The 16,935-nt window shown below is 44.2% G+C and overlaps 1 protein-coding gene across 1 annotated transcript in view; it reads left to right on the plus strand.

Moving 5' to 3' along the window:
- Window positions 1-16,935, plus strand: part of GALNT10 (polypeptide N-acetylgalactosaminyltransferase 10) — an 81,202-nt gene that overhangs the window by 58,485 nt on the left and 5,782 nt on the right. Inside the window, exons 6-11 of the mRNA XM_053956202.1 lie at window positions 1,363-1,546; window positions 2,438-2,555; window positions 10,640-10,747; window positions 12,521-12,742; window positions 14,441-14,557; window positions 16,285-16,434. Coding sequence (XP_053812177.1) covers window positions 1,363-1,546; window positions 2,438-2,555; window positions 10,640-10,747; window positions 12,521-12,742; window positions 14,441-14,557; window positions 16,285-16,434 — 899 coding nt within the window. The remainder of the gene's footprint in view (window positions 1-1,362; window positions 1,547-2,437; window positions 2,556-10,639; window positions 10,748-12,520; window positions 12,743-14,440; window positions 14,558-16,284; window positions 16,435-16,935) is intronic.

The following is a 16,935-nucleotide window of genomic DNA, read 5'->3' on the forward strand; positions in this document are numbered from 1 at the left end:
TTTTCTGTTCTGGAGTCCTGCACTGTGCAGTAACCCTGTCATATGCTTTTGTTAATTAAAGAGCAGAAATCATATTCTTCTGTTTCCTCATTAAATGAAATCTTAAATAATTTACAGCAAGAGTAAACTATCACATGGTCATTCAACAGCTTGCAGAGAGGGATGGCTTTATGATACAGAAAAGGTTTTTACATACAGTTTTTGAGTAGTTTTAAGGGTTTTATCTCCTATATAACTATATTTAACTTCATAGTCTGTAAGGCTGTGAAAAATGCTTCTTGTGAATGAGAGCTGCTGGTGTGTATTTGTAGAACATGGGCACCCCTTGCCAAGGCAGCACTCCATCTTTGAGGAGGTGTCAGTTCCTTTCAAGGATGACTAATTGAAGGGACAGTGCCGTCTGTTTCTGGTACCCGTCTGTCTCTGGCCGGTACCAAACTCCTTCACAGCCCTGCTGTCAGTGACCTGTCAGAGCTCTCTGAGGTGTGACTTTCTCAAACAGGCTGTGGCAACAATAGTCAAGCAGAGGTTTAAGAAAGAGTCAGATTTTCCTGCAGGATTGATGGATGGTTATCCTGTTGCTTTCGCTACAGTTTATATTTGGCAATAGTTTGAAACATTTGCAGCTTTATGAACCCCAGGGAGGGAGGACAGAATTAGCTCCAATGCCATTTAAATGAGAACACTAAGAGGATGCTTTGATTTTTAAAGCACAGAAAGGATTTCTGTGAGATGTGTTTTGGAAACTGAAACATCATTTTATCGCCTCTGCTCCGAGAGCTAACTTCCAACAAGAGACTGTCTCAGTAACAAAGTATTTAAGAAATTCCAGATGTTTATGCAGGAATTTATCCTGTGTTGTATTATTTGGTTGGAAGAAAAGGTTGGAGGGGAGGAGGTAACACTTGCATTTCTTGAGCCTGCTGAGAGTACTTACGCCATTAGTCTGAAATGCTTCCTGCCAAATTCTGGTGTGGCACTTAGGGCTGGGTGGTGCAGTGGGTTATTCCCTGGATCTGGATCTGCACAGAAGGGGTTCATATCCTGGTCACTTGTGGAAATGAGGATTGCTCACTGAGTACAAGAAGTCTGGTTTTAGCCTGGCAGTCATTTCTCTGTGGTAGTGTGGCTGTATCTTCCCATTCTGCTTCTGGGTGATGGGTGCCTGGTGTTTTTCTCTAAGCGATTGCAGAAGTAGCAGATAAATTGATATAAATTGGAGCATCTGCTCACGAGAGAAGGAACAGGAAGAAAACTGTGTCATTTTTGGACAACTTCATATTTTGATGCTCTTTTTTAGTGATTTCATGGTGAAAGGAACCAGCTGGTGCATGTTTTCTAACATGTTTCTCCAATCTTCAGATCGCATTGCCCGAAACCGCAAGACTATCGTTTGCCCAATGATCGATGTTATTGATCACGACCACTTTGGATATGAGACTCAGGCTGGAGATGCAATGCGAGGGGCATTTGACTGGGAGATGTATTACAAGAGGATCCCTATTCCTCCTGAATTACAGAAACCTGATCCCAGTGATCCCTTTGAGTAAGTTGCTGAAATGCAGAGTGCTAAGAGCCAGCTAATGAAATAACACCCTGCTGTAGGGTTGGTTTACACCTCAGCATAGCAAAAGCCAGAAGTTGGTGTTAAGCTACTTGCTTTTTTGGCAGCTGTTTGCTTTGCTGGTTTAAAAGAAATGCATTGTATAGTAGCTGTGAACACTCTCCTTTTCATTGCTGTTTTTTGCCACCTTAATTCCTGCAGAAGTTAACATTTCATTGAAATCTCTAATGTGTAACAATTAATGTGGTCATTTATTACTGAGATCTTTCAAACATAACTTAGTATCCCTAATGCTCTGCCAAAAACAACAAATCAGTGGTGGGTTATGTGTCATTCCCAGGTGGGGGAAGAAGAAAACTAAGCAGAATAATTACAGCAATTTTGATTATTACAGTGCACTGCAGAAGTAAATCTGTGATCAAGTTGTGCTCTGCTGTTGCTGTGCCTGCCAACATTGAGACAGTTCTGCTGTCCTTTATACTCTGCAGTGTTTAAAAAAAAAAAAAAAAGTTTGACTTTTTGAGGTCAAACTCAAAGACTCAATCCTACAACAGAAGCAGAGCACCATGTGTGGAGCATACAGGTCCCTTGGGCTGAGGTGGTGTCCTGTCACTTAATGGTCAACTCCCTGCTTGGAGGAGAGGCATTACCGGGTTCTGAAGGGAGCCTGGTCTCGTCCTCCTCGTTTGCAAGTGGAAAATCAGTAGGTAACCCCAAAACAACTGTCTGATGGGCTGACGGGGCTGTAAAGGCACTGGGAACACTGGGTGGTGAAAGGAATATTTGTCAAATCTTGCTTTGTTTTTTAAATGTTTAGCTAGAGATCTGTGTCTTTGAATGTGTTTGTAATATGGAGTCTGGTTTTTCCTTAAGGTCTCCTGTAATGGCTGGAGGACTGTTTGCAGTCGATAGAAAGTGGTTCTGGGAGCTGGGAGGGTATGATGCAGGTCTGGAGATATGGGGAGGAGAGCAATATGAAATATCCTTTAAGGTGAGCCATGTTCTCTGGAAATTACTTTTGTTTTAAAAAGTAAGAATTTGTTCTGAGGTGCAGAATGTGAATGATCTGTCTTGTCCTTTTGCGTGTGACTAAAGGTGAAAGAGCTGGGAGTAGTAAGATAGTGCACAGAAGAATCAGCAGTGATGTGAGCAGTGACCTGTGAGGGTGAGTTTGGAGCAGGATTAGCTGGGGTGTCCCCATTGTGTGGTCACAGCTCCGATGCAAGCGCTGTTCCCAGCAAGGGTAAGTCAGCTGGTGTGGAGCTCTCTGCCTCTGCCTCTGCTTAGTGCTCACCTTGGCAAGATGGTGAAATACTTTCTCCTTGAGGGAAGGAGGATTCCAGTTCCAGGAGGACCTCAGTGCTCAGCTTGAGTTCTCAGAGAGGAGAGCAGCTTTGTCTGTAGTCAATCCAGCTGACCCCTGGCTGTGAGGAACTCAAGCTATTACTTAGCCAGGAAGAAATCTTCAACAACTGGAGTCATTTCTGTTGCTGGCAATGACTTTGGGTCATATCTGCCTGGCCTGGGGACAGTTGTGCCACTAACTGATTGACTGAGCTGGTCAGTGGAGGGCTTTAAGAGTTAGCCAGCTGACCAAAAATGCATACAAAGAGTAACAAGTCACTGTAACCCACCAAGACTGCTGGTACCTGTGTTAGGTTGGACTATGGAACTCAGAAATCCAGTTTGGGAAACCCACCAGAATGTCCCAAACCCCTGCAGGCAGGTGCCCAGTCCATAGCCTGGACCAAAGTGAGTAAAGATGTCTATGTTAAACTCTGTTTGAAGTTTCTTTCAGAGGTTGAATATTTGATTTTACAGCTGACTGGATGCCACTGATCTAAGCTAGCTGACCTTAAACGAGGCTAGAGGATAGCAGGGATGTAGTGCACAGTTTGGCTTCAGCAGCTAAAATTCTGTCTCCCCTGACAAGTCGTGGCTCATAGCTTACCAAACAGATTCCAGGATCTCCATGCCTCTGAGCAGTTCAGAGGAGTGCAGAGTGTGGCAAGCCACATTGCCATACACACACCCCATGTGCTGCTGGGCAGAACACAGTGGGAGAAAAGACACTGAATTTGAGACAGCCTTTTCTTCCATCATTTCCTCACCAGAATCCATAAGTCACCTTGGATGTCCCTTGTCCTCAGTAACAGTGGCAGGAAGGGAGGGGTGAGGGCTCCCTCTCTGGGGGTGTCATTGTGCTTAGAGCCATTTCACCTTTGTGTTGCCTGTAATGAAATTGTGTATGGTGCTCATTCTCTGCAGGAGGGACAGCATTCAGCCTCTTCCTCTCTGAAAATGCTGGTTTCCAAGAGTGATGACAGTGGCTGGGCAAGCCCTTTGTCTCCAGTGCCACAGCAGACAGTCACACTGCTTGATCTGCAGGAAATAAGACTGCTTCATTCATCTGTTTGCTTATCCCCTCTGAAACATGCTGTGTTTTATTTCAGTCCAGAGATGGTAATTTATGGAGGGATAAATTTGCTTTAATTAATCTCCGCAAAGACCCCCTTTTTCTTTCATTGTGTAACAGAAAAATGAAGTTTTCACTGAAAGAGGCTCAGTGTATTTTCAGACATTAAGATAAATTGATACATTCATCTGTGGCTGATAGATATAATAATTCTGCTGGAATTGCAAGAATAGAAGGTTTGTTCATAGAACTTATAAAGCTATGACATTTCCTGGTGAGCTTAGAGCTACATTTTTACCTTTAGAAGCAGACTGAGGTCTTGTAGTTAAAGGTGCACTGTCAAATAATTTAAAGCTCTGGCTTTAGGTGTGGGGTACCCACTTCCACATTATTTATTATCTCATGGGAATTCAGATTCTAAGCATGCCAGATTTACAGCCCAGCTTTAACAAAGAATCTGTTCCTGTCCCTGGGTGTTGTGGGTGCAGACACTCTTCTGTACTGCTGGCCTGTGGTCCATTGCAATGGATCTGGCCTTCTCAAGCCTCACCAGGAATACGGGACTTCTGGGGGAGGTTTTTTGTGGTTTGGATTTTTTTTTTTTTCCTTAAGCATATTCTTCTTTTGGCCATTCATGGACTGTGCTTTGCTGGTTTTGCCTTTGTTTTAAAATACAGGGCTCTGTTGCTGAGGGACTGGAAATAAACAAGTTTATTTAGGAACCTCTTGCCTTTCTTTTTAGAAATCATATGTATTTCTGTTATCAGCTGGCTCTGCTTCCTTCTGAGCAGAAATTTTAAAGCAAGCCAACAGTGTTTAACACCTCAGAAAACATTTAGCTAGAGAGTAGATCAAACTCTAGAAACCTTGCACTTTGTATGAAACATGTGCATCAAACATCATTAGAAAACATTGCATGTAGGAGGAACAAAAAAATTGAGGTGAACTTTCAAACCTTAACTGCTGGCTTGTTGTTTTCTGGGTCTTAGCAATCCCTTAAAACAGAAATGTCTAGTTCAGAAATGAAGGAGTTGATCTGTCTATTCCATATTCAAGCAGAAAACAGGCACTGCTTCCTTCTCTTGACCTGTGTGCATCCAGAGCAGCTCAGTGTCCGTGAGCCAGCACTGCTGCGGGTCAGGGTGTTCCTGTCAGGTCACCCCAGACACAACAGGCAGATCACAGGCTGCAGTGATAGTTGCAGGTGAATTCCCAGGTGCTGACCTTGAAGTGTGTTCTTGTATTTTGGAGAAAGGGTAAACAAGCATTCACAGCTGTCTCTGTGGGGCATTTGTCACCTTTCCTTTCTGCTGCCTCCTGGTTCCTCTGTTCAGCAGGCTTCATTCAGGTGGGGTTCTTTGCTTTTTTGGAGTCACTTCCTCACCTCTCCTCTCTTGTAGTTTTTCCTGGTCTTTTTTTATCTTCCTGATTGTGGAAACAAAACTCAATTCTTTACCCAAAGTTTTAATGGACCTTTCCTCTTCTAAACACAATTTAACAGCTGCCTACGTAAGCCCTTCGTTTTTTTTTTACATAAATGCATTTAATTTGGAGCAGTATGTGTGAAACATTTAAACTGTTCCCTTCTGCAAGTGCTACTTTGTACAGCACTTAGCTACGCTCAGTTTTATTTGAGATGGTGTTGCCTCTTTTCCAGTATTTTTGTGGCTTCTATTCTGTTTGGCTTACATAAATCTTCACTAAACTGCTTCACGCCTCTCTTCCATAAATAATTAGTCTGTGATGTTTTTTGGTTATGGGGAAACAGAAGAGTAAAAAGGGATATGTGTGACTTGTGTAGGCATAAATATAGATGTACTTTGTATCTCAGATCCAAGTGGTGTGGTTCTCAGTCCTTTAATTGCACAAAGAATGAGAATCCAGAATGTCCCTCTCCAGGTGAAAAATCATTTCAGCTTTAGAAACGTTTGCCTTGTAATTTGGAGATTGTAAAGCCTTCATAAAATGCAAAGAGCTCAGTGCAAACAAGTCAAATTGACAGTTGCCCTGAAAAGAACAATTAAAAGGGAGACGAGCTGGTTAGCACTCGTGGTCTTCAATTCTTGTTTCAGCAATAGGAAAAGAGCCATTGCACTTATTCTGGTTATTGTAGGTCATTGCATTTTTCCAGATCCTTTTCCCAAACCATCAACATGGATTGCTTCTGATTTCCACAGCTTAAAACATGTTACATGTTTTCCAACAAATCCAAGTGCTCCACAGCTTCTGTTCACATGTGTAATGCCTGCCTCTCCTTTGCCCCATGCCAGCAGCACGTTTCTGATTCCCATTTTGCCCCTGGGCTCTGGCAGGTGTGTAGTTTGGGTGCAGCTGCCAAGGGATCCCTTCTGACAGCATTTCTACTTGTGTTGCTGAAGTTAGTGCTGATTGTGAGCCTGCACTGCTTATTCCAGGCACATCCTCACTCCACTTTCCAGCAGCTCACATTTGCCCACACTGGAACAGTCCAGGCATTCTGCTTTTTTTTTTTTTTTTTTTTTTTTTTTTTTTTTTTTTTTTTTTTTTTTTAGCCAGTACATGCTGCTTAATTCTAAGGCTCTCAGCTGCAGTACAGGGTGGCTTCTTTCCTATCTGGTGATGCACAGAGCAGTTTCAGACCATTGACTTGAATTTTTTTGCCTCTGTGCACCCTTTTCTTGGTTCAGGTTCCTGAGCAGCCTCCCACCAAGCAGCAGCAGGGAAGTGCTCCTCTCCATTCCCTGAAATGTGGTTATTACAAAGTGCTGTCATTACTCTCAAATGCTGCAGACGGTGAGGATGGGCTCTGCTGGTGTGTGGTGTGTGAGAAGGTGCTGTGCAAACACACAGATCCCAGTGCCTCACGGGCTGCCTTAATCTCTCAGAGAGCACCAAGTCCCAGCAGCAGGAGCAGCTGATGCTTCCAGTATAGAGGATTACAATTTTCCTGAATTATTGCCCTTGCTTTCATCCTCTCAGCTACTTTGTTATAAAGAAAACCCCCTTGACTTATCCTCTGTGCCCTTTTCCTCCCACCTTTCAGTGTGTGCTCACCCAACCAGCCAGCTGCTCTCTGTAGGTCCATCCCATGGTCTTCATTTCTGTCTCTTGCAGAAGCAGCTTTATTTTCAAGGCTTAACTATCCTTTGTGTTTTTTCCCTCTCTTGGGAAGCATTGGCTCATCATGGTGCAGTCTTTGGAAACCATAAACCTTGTATACCCAGATAATTTGTGTTCACACACCAACTGCAGCATTGTATTGTGTGTTTGAGAGAAGAGGTTCAGCTGTCTTACCTGACATTGTTTTCTGAAATTGCAGAAAGGGAATTGGATCAGCATAACATTCCCATGTAGAGAATAGGTGGCATATTATCTGCTGCTCTCACAGCATACCGACTGAATCAAAGGCTCTGGAGTCGCTTTATGAATATGGAGTTACAGCTCTCCAGGCTGCTGGGAAGATGGAAGCAATATCACCAGTGTTAGTTTATTTCCCTTGTGTAGTTTTTATTATTAGGGTGAGATTGTGGCCTTAGCTAAATCTGCTGAGTGTGCCTGTTGACCTCAGTGTAGCCAGGTTTTCTCTTAATTCTGGCAGATCTGTCAGCTGCTGGATTCCAAGCCCAAAATGAAGATTGGCAAAATTGTGCCTGAGGAGGAAGAGAAATTTCCTGTTCCCTCTTGATGAGATCTGATTAGATTATTGTAAGAAGCACTGTCTGCCTGACCGGCTTTAATTCTTGTTCTTACGGCGTAAATGGCTGCTTGAAATCAGGTGCAAGTTCAGGCTCTGACGTTTTCTGTCATGTCAGCTGAGGAGTAAGGCAAGATGTGTAAAACACCTAGAAGAAACAGGCCTAGAGAAGGCAGTAAGTGAGAGTCAGTGTTGTGGGGAAGGCACGAGGTGCTGCCCCACAGCCCAGCACCATTTCAGCTGTCTGACAGTGCGGTATTTTTAGCAGTGTACGTTCTGGTGTGTCATGCCTGGGAACTGTACTCTTGTTTAAAAACAACCAAATATCACTAACTGAGTGGAAGCATTCCCTCAGCTAGCACACAGCTATTTTGGGTTTGCTTCTCTTGCATTTACTCTTTGACAGACCCCTGGATGCGATTCTCTGACCTTTAGCTCTGGCTTTCTAATGCTTTTGTTAGCTGTGTTTTACCAATGCATATCACGCTCTTTCTCTCTCCCCTTTCTTCCAGTTGTATAGATAAGGACTGGTAATTGTCTTTATGGAGGTTGTAATGAGTTCTGTCACCACACAAAGCAGCTCACTAATAAAATAAATCAAAGCAGCAAGGAATGAATGGAAAGCATGCCTTTAAAATTAGATTTGTACTGCGGGTGCCATACTGTCACTTGCAGCGTGAGGCAACGTTAAAAAGGCACAGAGGTGGCAAAGTACCTTGAAAGGGTCACTGAGCTTTGCTGGTAGGGATTAGGAAGCCTTCCATTGCCTCCATTGCAGCATCGTTTGCAAGTAAATACTGTAAAGCATGAACAAGAAAGGAGCAAGTCAAACTGATGTTAGGTTTTACTTATTAAGCAACTCAGTTAAGTAGCTTTTCTGATCACATTGCATGTGTTCTGTGATGTTGTCTTCTATGCCTGGAGTCTTGTACCAGCTTGGAGCTCCTGGCCCAACAGTTCTGTCCATCTTCCCCCTCCTGCTGCCTCTGCAGCTCAAGGACAGCTCTATCCTTTCCAGCTGCACCGATTGCAGGGCTCTGCTGCTCAGCTTGCACAGGGACCTCATGTTCCAGAGAAGTGTATTTGTGGTGGCCTGGCTGAAAGCTCTTCCTTAGAGACAGTGCAGGTGAGGCATCCTGTGGGCAGGCAGCAAGGAAAACAAGCTGGTGTTTGCAGCCAGGCTTGTGTGACACCAAAATGCAGCTGCTGTGAACCCCTCAGGTTTCGTGCTGCAGGGTGCAGTGCAGGTTGTTGAGGAGTGTGTGTGTCTGTGCAACTGAGCTCTGGGCTTCTTCTGCTGCTCCTGAAGGTTTTTATGGTTCCCAGGTCTGTTGCAGCTCTTACAGCCTTGCACAAACCATTTCTGTCCTAGAAACACAAACCATGTCCAAATTCTAGTTTTCTCAGCCTGTTAATTTCCCAGCAGCGAAATCACACTCTGGCCCTTTGCAGCCAAAAGCACAGTCACTGCAGAATAAAAAGCATTTCTAATTCCATAAGAAACTTCATTGAAGCTGAGTGCTAGTTTCTTTTTCATCTCTTCTGCACCAGCCTCTCAGGACACAGCAGGGACAAAAGGAATGAAATTCTGTAGGAGTATTTGTCAACTTTCTTCTTGTCTCTCTCACCATAACGACATGTAATTAAGTACCTTGAACTTTAGAAGTTGCCCATGAAAAATATTTCTCTAACTGAGAGCAACCAACCTCCATTAGGTTATACGCAGTCAGCAAATGACTGTAATTATTAGGGCCAGCAGTCAGAGCTGAAACTCCAGAGGACTTTAGTGTCAGAGCTAATAATTATGCAGCGTCCTTGGCCAAATATTTCTCTTCTGAGCTAAGTATTTAATATTGTCGCTGTAGAATATTAATGGAATTGCCTGCTATGTGTGAAGCTGTTGACTAAGCTCATTGTACAGTGAACTGTGGTGGCTCAAATTAGCCCCAGTGAACAGGGAGACCAAGAGCACTGCAGCAGCCTGCCCAAAATCCACGGCCTTTGGGGCACTCCCATGGGATCTGGGGACAAACAGAAGGGCAAAGGCAGTGCCTCCCTTCAGGAATTCAGAAAGTCATTTCTTTGGCATTCTAAAGGGTACTTTTTCTTTAAGTATTGATTGGATATTTCTGAGAAATACTGAAATATTTCTTAAACCTAATGAGGTAGATTGGCTGGTTTAGAAAATGCCTCCATTTATTTCACTTGGACAAAATTACTATATCCATGCTATAAATAAAGAATAAAAGAAAGTTGTTGCAGAGTGCTGGCACAAAGTGAAATCTTCCCAGATGGGGGAGGAAGCCTTTAGGTCTGCTCTAGACATTAACCAAGCATCAAGGTAGTCATCTCCAACTAGCAGTGTGTTCTAGTGACTTCCTGAGGGCTTTTTTAAAGCTATTTATGTGTTCACCAGGCAGAGATCTCCACTTAATTGTAAGGCTGCAAAAGCAATGAATGAATGTCAGCAATGAAACCATAAAAGAGCAGTGATAACCACGGGAAAAAGTAGCAGTTTCTTCTGATTTCTGGCACTTGAACAGGCTCATGAATTCCCTGGAGCCTTTTGCATAGCACATGACCACCTGTACTAGGGAGATGGCCTCCCTTTTACAGCCTCGTTACACAACCTACACCCAGGGTTTTTTATGGCAGCCCAGTTTAACTATTGTGGTTGCTATTGCTGTAATAACATATATCAGTTTATAGTGAGGTGTGTGCTATTTTCTCATTGCTTGGATTTTTTTTTCCCCTGTTCTTTTCTGTATAGAAGGCTTGAGAGCACTTGTGCTAAATCAAAGCTTGCTGAATGGCTCTAAGCAGGTTGTTATAGGATTTGGGACTAAGGCAAGGAAGGGAGGGGATTTGGGAAGAGTGTACTTTAATGTAAAAATCTGGGTTAAGTTTCTTTATTACTTGGAAGTCTTTTCTTTCGTGTTTTCCTCCATAAAGCCAAGACTGAATGTGTTTCTCTGCTGTTCCACAGGTATGGATGTGTGGAGGTCGCATGGAGGACATCCCTTGCTCTAGAGTTGGTCATATCTACAGGAAATATGTTCCATACAAGGTTCCCACAGGAGTCAGCCTGGCAAGGGTAAGTGGCAGTGGCATTCCCCACAGCAGGAGTCTGACTGCAGCGTGACTGAGCTGTTGTCTACTCTCACCCACAATGGGAGGCAAATGTAGGGGGTTTTGGCTGTAATTTGCACTTGTACAGTGCAAGCTGAGCAGTTTTGCAGTGGTGGATGTGTAGCATAAAGAGAAGAGAGCCCAGGGAGCTGCAGATGTGTGTGTGAACAGCTGCCATGCTCCAGACATCAGCCACTGCTGGGTGCTGGGCAGGGACTTTGTGATCAGGCTGGCTATAAAAACAAGATATGGCTTTATTTGTATAATAACTTCAGTCATTTTATAGCTGTGCTCTCTAAGAGTAGCAAGCTTCAGCGTGGTGATTGGTTTTGGTGATTGAAAGACCTCTCAGCTTCAAGCATCACAGACCACTGAATGGGCAAGCTGTAATTTTCCACAATGGAATGTTCTGTGCCATCTTACTTCTTAATCTAGTGTAGCCCAAAGAAGAAAGAGCTTTCATCTATCCTGCACTGGGTTTCTCTAGCTAATTTTCAAATTGAGGAGGGATTGCATTGCCCTCTGGTGGGAGAAAAACATCCTAGGAGCAGGAAGACTGCAAAACTAAAAACCTCAGAGAGTTGCCATGCTGTTCTGAAATCTCAAGGCTTGCACAGTGTTACAATGATTTAATGGCATCACCCAGTTACAGATTTGGATTAATTCCTCAGCCCAGCAATGACCCAACAGAGCACTCTCCTGTCTGTGCCATCTCTTCAGGAGGGAGCTGTACTTCTTTTGATTCATAGTATTGTGATTTCAAGTATTTGGCTCTTTTGTACTCCCACAGTGCTGGAAGGAGACAGCAGAAAGGTAGGAAAGGCTGTTTCTTGGCATCTTAACAGACACCTTGAGGTAAACACCTGCTCCTGTTGTGTGCAGGTTGCATTTGGGGCAGGATCAGCACACTGCTCACTCTTAGCTTCCTAACTTTTTTGGTGGTAAATGATCACTGCTGGACTGAGCAGCTCTGGGTGAGGAGTCACAACTGCACATGGCACATTACCGAGGGGCACCAAGAATGTGCCTGATGTTGCCAGAGAACAGCCCAAGGTCCAGCACTCTCAAGGGTGCTGTGACAAGCAGGTTGTCTTGAGTGGGTGGTGTTTGTTGCTGTCTTGGAGGTGCACAGGGGATTAAGCTTTACAGTAATATATGAAATGTGCTGCTGCCACAAGGTAAAGCCCTTTGCTTCTGTTCTGAAGGGTCGTTGCCTGAAAGCTCTGTATTCCTGAGATATCTCAGAGTTTTACCAAAGAAAATGGAAAAATAGTGCTAAGAAAGAGTATTGTGAACTAGAGCTTTTCAGAAGGGAGTACTTCAAATCCCATTTCTAGATGGAAATAAAAGATGCAATAAGAAGGATTTAAGAAAGCAGCTTTTTGTCAGAGACCTTTGAAAGTCCTGTGGTATTTACCAGCATCATGCTCTGACTAGTTTCCTTACAGAAAAAAAGGGAAAAAAAACCAACTTTTGATTAATGTTGTTTTTCTTAGCCACAAGGAACTAGATATAATGGCCAAGTGCCAGCATTCTGTTTTGACCTCAACTGAAAATATCTTTCTAAAAGTCCCTTGGAACTACAGAGTAATAAAAATAATCTTTGTCCTGAAGCTGGAGAGAAAGAGTGGATGTGAATGAAAATCCTTTCTGAGCAAAAACATGCGAGCTGCTCTGAATGCTAATGGTGGTTTGTGCAGCACTCTCAAGTGGTTTCCCCTCTCGTTCTCCCCCACAGAACCTGAAGAGGGTGGCTGAGGTGTGGATGGATGAATATGCAGAGTACATTTACCAGCGCAGACCCGAGTACCGGCACCTCTCTGCGGGCGACGTCGCCGCTCAGAAGGAGCTTCGCAACAACCTCAACTGCAAAAGCTTCAAGTGGTTCATGAACGAGGTTGCCTGGGACTTGCCAAAGTTCTACCCACCAGTGGAGCCTCCAGCAGCTGCCTGGGGAGAGGCAAGTTTGTGCTCTGACATCTGCAGTGGGCAGACAGGCTGCAGTTTGGTTTTTTAAGGCTGCCCATGTGCCTCAGTTGCTGTGAGTAAGGTGCGAGCGAGTGTTTAAAAGATCTGCTTGATGTTTCAAAACCCAGAACTCCTCTACCATTGCACTGGCCTGATCAAAGCAGGCAGTTGGGCAGGCAGCTGCTTCTATTAGTGCACAGCTCCAACGAGAATAGAGACTTGGCTTGTTCTGCATGTTGTGTATTCAGTAGAAAGCAGAATATGCCAGAGGGAGGATTAGGGAGAGGCGGCAGCTGAGCAATAGTGAAATCTTGCATTTCCAAAGGGCTTCACAACTGTGTTGAGCCACTCTTGTCCTTAGCTTTCCCATGTGAAAGACAGGAAAACCATCCATATTTTTGAAAGTCAGCTGTGTTGTATATATAGAATCCCCCCAGGAGCAAGGCTGTGAATTGTTACACGGAACTGTTGTGGCTGAGTGTTTTGGGTCTCTTAAAGAATCACTGGCAAAGGTGTTGGCAAAAGCAGGTGTAATATGAAAGTGAAAGCATGACAAAGATTATTGGTAAGGTTCACTCCACTACTTTGTAGAGAGTTAAAGTGTGGCATTCACATTCTCTGGACAGAGAGACATAATTCTGTCTCTCAGGAGAAGCACAGAGAGAAAAAGAGAAAACAATCTTTAGCTCTGCTCCTTTGATTTCTCCATGTGGAATTTGGTATGGAGATTGTTTACTTGAAGTGATTGCTGGATTGGATTCTGCTGAAGGTTGTTTGGGTTCAATGACCAAGTGGATCCAGCTATGTCTCAGACTCTCAGCAGAGAAGTCACAAGTTATTAGTTAGGTGATAGGTAAGTAAGAAGTATGTGTGTAGAATAGGATAGTCTCTCTTTAAATAGTATATTAATGTAATATAGTATAGTTTTAATAAAGCTATCCTTCAGCCTTCTGATCTGGAGCCAGACATCAGCATTTCTTCCCTGTCGGGGTTGCCTTTTTTACTATATTAAAGCACACAGAGAAAAAGCAAACTAAAATCTAAAATCAATTAATCTAAAAATGAAATCAATCAAAAATTACCTGTGTGAAGGCTGGGGATGGAAAAGGGTAAGGATAAAAAAGAATAAGGGAGATCCTCTCATGGGGTCACAAGGTTCAGAGTGGACCCCCTTACTAAACTTAGCTCTGAACTCAATCAATAGTTTAAGCCTAACAGTTTAACAGCACTTAAACTTAACAGCACTTAATCTATAGCTTAAGTTAAACAATTCAACAAAAGATTCATGTAGAATTTACTACAGCACAAGAGTAACTCACAAATCTAAAGTACTTAAGGATCCAGAAGAGCAACGTTCATTGTACATTTGCTATAGCATATTCACACTAGCACAGACTTAAGGGAGGATGTGCAAAGTATAGACCTGTGGAAAATGGCACCACCAGACAGCCCAGCCCACAGTGGGCTCTGCAGTCCTGTCACTGCTAGGTTTTGCTGTGTGCTGGGGATACCACTGGGTCCCATTTTCAGTTCTGTGCTTTCTTCCAGCTGTTACTGGCCAGCTCACACTCAAGAGTTAAGAGAGGAATCTTAAAAACTATCTTCATACAAATACTGCTGCAATTTGAGACAATTTGAGCTTTCTTTCCTGGTAGGAGTAGAAGATTCAGTGATTAATTCACTATTTCAGATACGCAATATGGGAACTGGACTGTGTGTGGATACTAAGCATGGAGCCCTGGGATCCCCACTGAGGCTGGAAAACTGCGTGAAGGACAGAGGAGAGGCAGCATGGAACAACGTGCAGGTAACACCCTGATAAATCATCAGCCCCTAAATCTGGGCAGGGACAGGTTCCAAGGACCAGTGCTGAAGGAAGGCCATTCAGAGCTGTCAGGTGCACCACAAGGCTCACATGCTGATTGTACTTTGGTACAGGATGTGGCTTGTGCTTGTGGCACAGGGGGGTTTGGAGCCTGGCAGATTGTGTAGAGCTTTTACCTCTGCTTTGAAGTTCTCAGAGTGAACAAAAGAAATGACAAGAAAACAGTGTGCCAAAACAATAAACCAGTAAGAAGGCAGCTGTAATATGTAACAAAGTGAATATTAACTTCAAAGGTTGTGCTGAAAGAAGTGATAGAGGAGCATCATGCATATTAATGAACCTGCAGGAGCATTCAATAACTGTTCACTATCATCCTCCTGACAGGAGGCAAATGCATTATAAACACCCAACCATTGCTGGAGAGATGAAACCAGCCAGGTTATAGATTCACCCTCTCAACATATGAGGTGCCAGAAACGACAGCTTTATTGTAACAGAAGGGAGGAAAATATTAGTTTGTCTAAACTGTAGCAGCTGAGCTGAGAAAGAATCAAGAAAACAATGCCTCTATTACAGAGCCATGCATAACTCTTCAGGGAATGGCTTCAGTAGTAGGAGACAGAGGGTTGTTGCATATCAATTTGATGCGTGAAAAATAGAAACAAAACCAATTTACTCAGGCACAGTCCAAAACTAAGCCTCTGTTGTGTCAGGAGGATCTTGAAAATTAGTTTTGGCTTATGTTTAGGAAGAGAATGCGGTTTGAACTTCTGAGTAGCGTTGAGTCTAAATGATTGTGGTAATTTCTGTCTCAAGAGGGATTTAAAAGACAGCCAAGAACAAAGTAGTTTCTTTGTGCAAAAGTTTTTGGCCACACTGCTTCAAATAGCAGCACCCTGATCATTACTTGTCTTTCTGAGTGCCCCAGGAGAGATCTCTGAGGAGAACTATTCCTCCAGCTGACTCCAAAGGAGCCTCCAGAACAGCTTTTTCCTTACAGACTGGAAGGGAGGCGTGCTGGCTGGCAGCCCTGCAGAAGCAAATGGGCTAGTGCTGCCCTTTCATCAGAGCACAGCATTGCCAGGCACAGGTTGTGCTCAGTTACTGGAGTTAAAACTCTTCCTCTGCTCTGTAGAGTCCCTCCTTCATTTCACCTGAGAGTGCTGAGAGTTCATTGCAGGGTCAGTAGAAGGGAGCGTCAGGAAGCAACGCCCAAGTGTTTGCCCTTCCTGCACTCCTGTGGGTGGGGTGGGAAGCTGTGGCTCCTGTCTCTTGTCCCAGGAGTGTGGGACAATTTCTCAAGGTGACTGCAGGCTGCCTGTGCAGACTCTGGTGTTGACTGCCAGTGTTAACTCCAAGCTGCTGGAGCGCTCTGGCTTTTTTGCTGGCTGGGAAGGGCTGTAATTGGTCAGCTGCTCACTTAATCCTTGATGTATGTCTGCATTGCAGAGATATCCAGGGCTGCTCTAGCACCCAGGCTGACCAGCATGGCTGGCTGCAGCAGCACAATCTCGTTTCACATGCTGTGTGACAGCTGGTACAGAGTCCCCTGGTCAGCAGTCCTTGGCCCCAGAGACAGGAGGAGTTTTTCCTCTAGAAGATACTGTCCTTCCCTTGAAGCCATCCCCACCCTGTGGGCACAGGGAACAGCATTCTGCTGGTGAAAGTATTAGGACCAGCCATGCTGAGGGTCCTGTTTGTCCTGACAGGTATTCACCTTCAGCTGGAGAGAGGACATCCGTCCAGGGGATCCTCAGCACACCAAGAAGTTTTGTTTTGATGCCATTTCCCACAGCAGCCCTGTGACCCTCTATGACTGTCATGGAATGAAGGGGAACCAGCTCTGGAGATACCGAAAAGTGAGTCTGTGTGTGTGGGTGCACTCTCATCTAAGGTGTCAAATTGCCTGAGGCGCTTACGTTTCCTGAAAATGTCACCACAATGTTTTATTCCTTCTCTTAATGTAGCTGTAATAAGAGAATCTGCAGACAGCCTGATGTCATTGTACCATTGATTAAAAAGAGGTGACTCCCCTGTTTCACTGGTTAGAAAGGTGAGGACCCCAGGGCTCCTGAGCAGAGGACACTGTGCAGTGTCCCCACAGCTGACGTGAGGTGATGCAACACCCTTCTGTTTGCAGAGAGGTGTTCTGAGAGTGGTTTGTTCTGAGCTGCAATGTCCTGCCAAAAGTAGATAAGGATTTATTCATCCTCCTACTAAGCAATGCTATTGTAGGCCACAGGTAAGTAAATTCTTGTCTAAGTGCCTGTCCTAGTCCTTGCAATCTGCTGGCAGAGTGCCTGAGAGGGATGCAGCAGGATTCCAGCAAGAGCCCCTGGGAAGCTTTAGAGAGTCCCAGT

This window comes from Vidua chalybeata, chromosome 15 (assembly GCF_026979565.1).
Source record: "Vidua chalybeata isolate OUT-0048 chromosome 15, bVidCha1 merged haplotype, whole genome shotgun sequence".
In the NCBI taxonomy this organism is placed as follows: Eukaryota; Metazoa; Chordata; class Aves; order Passeriformes; family Viduidae; genus Vidua; species Vidua chalybeata.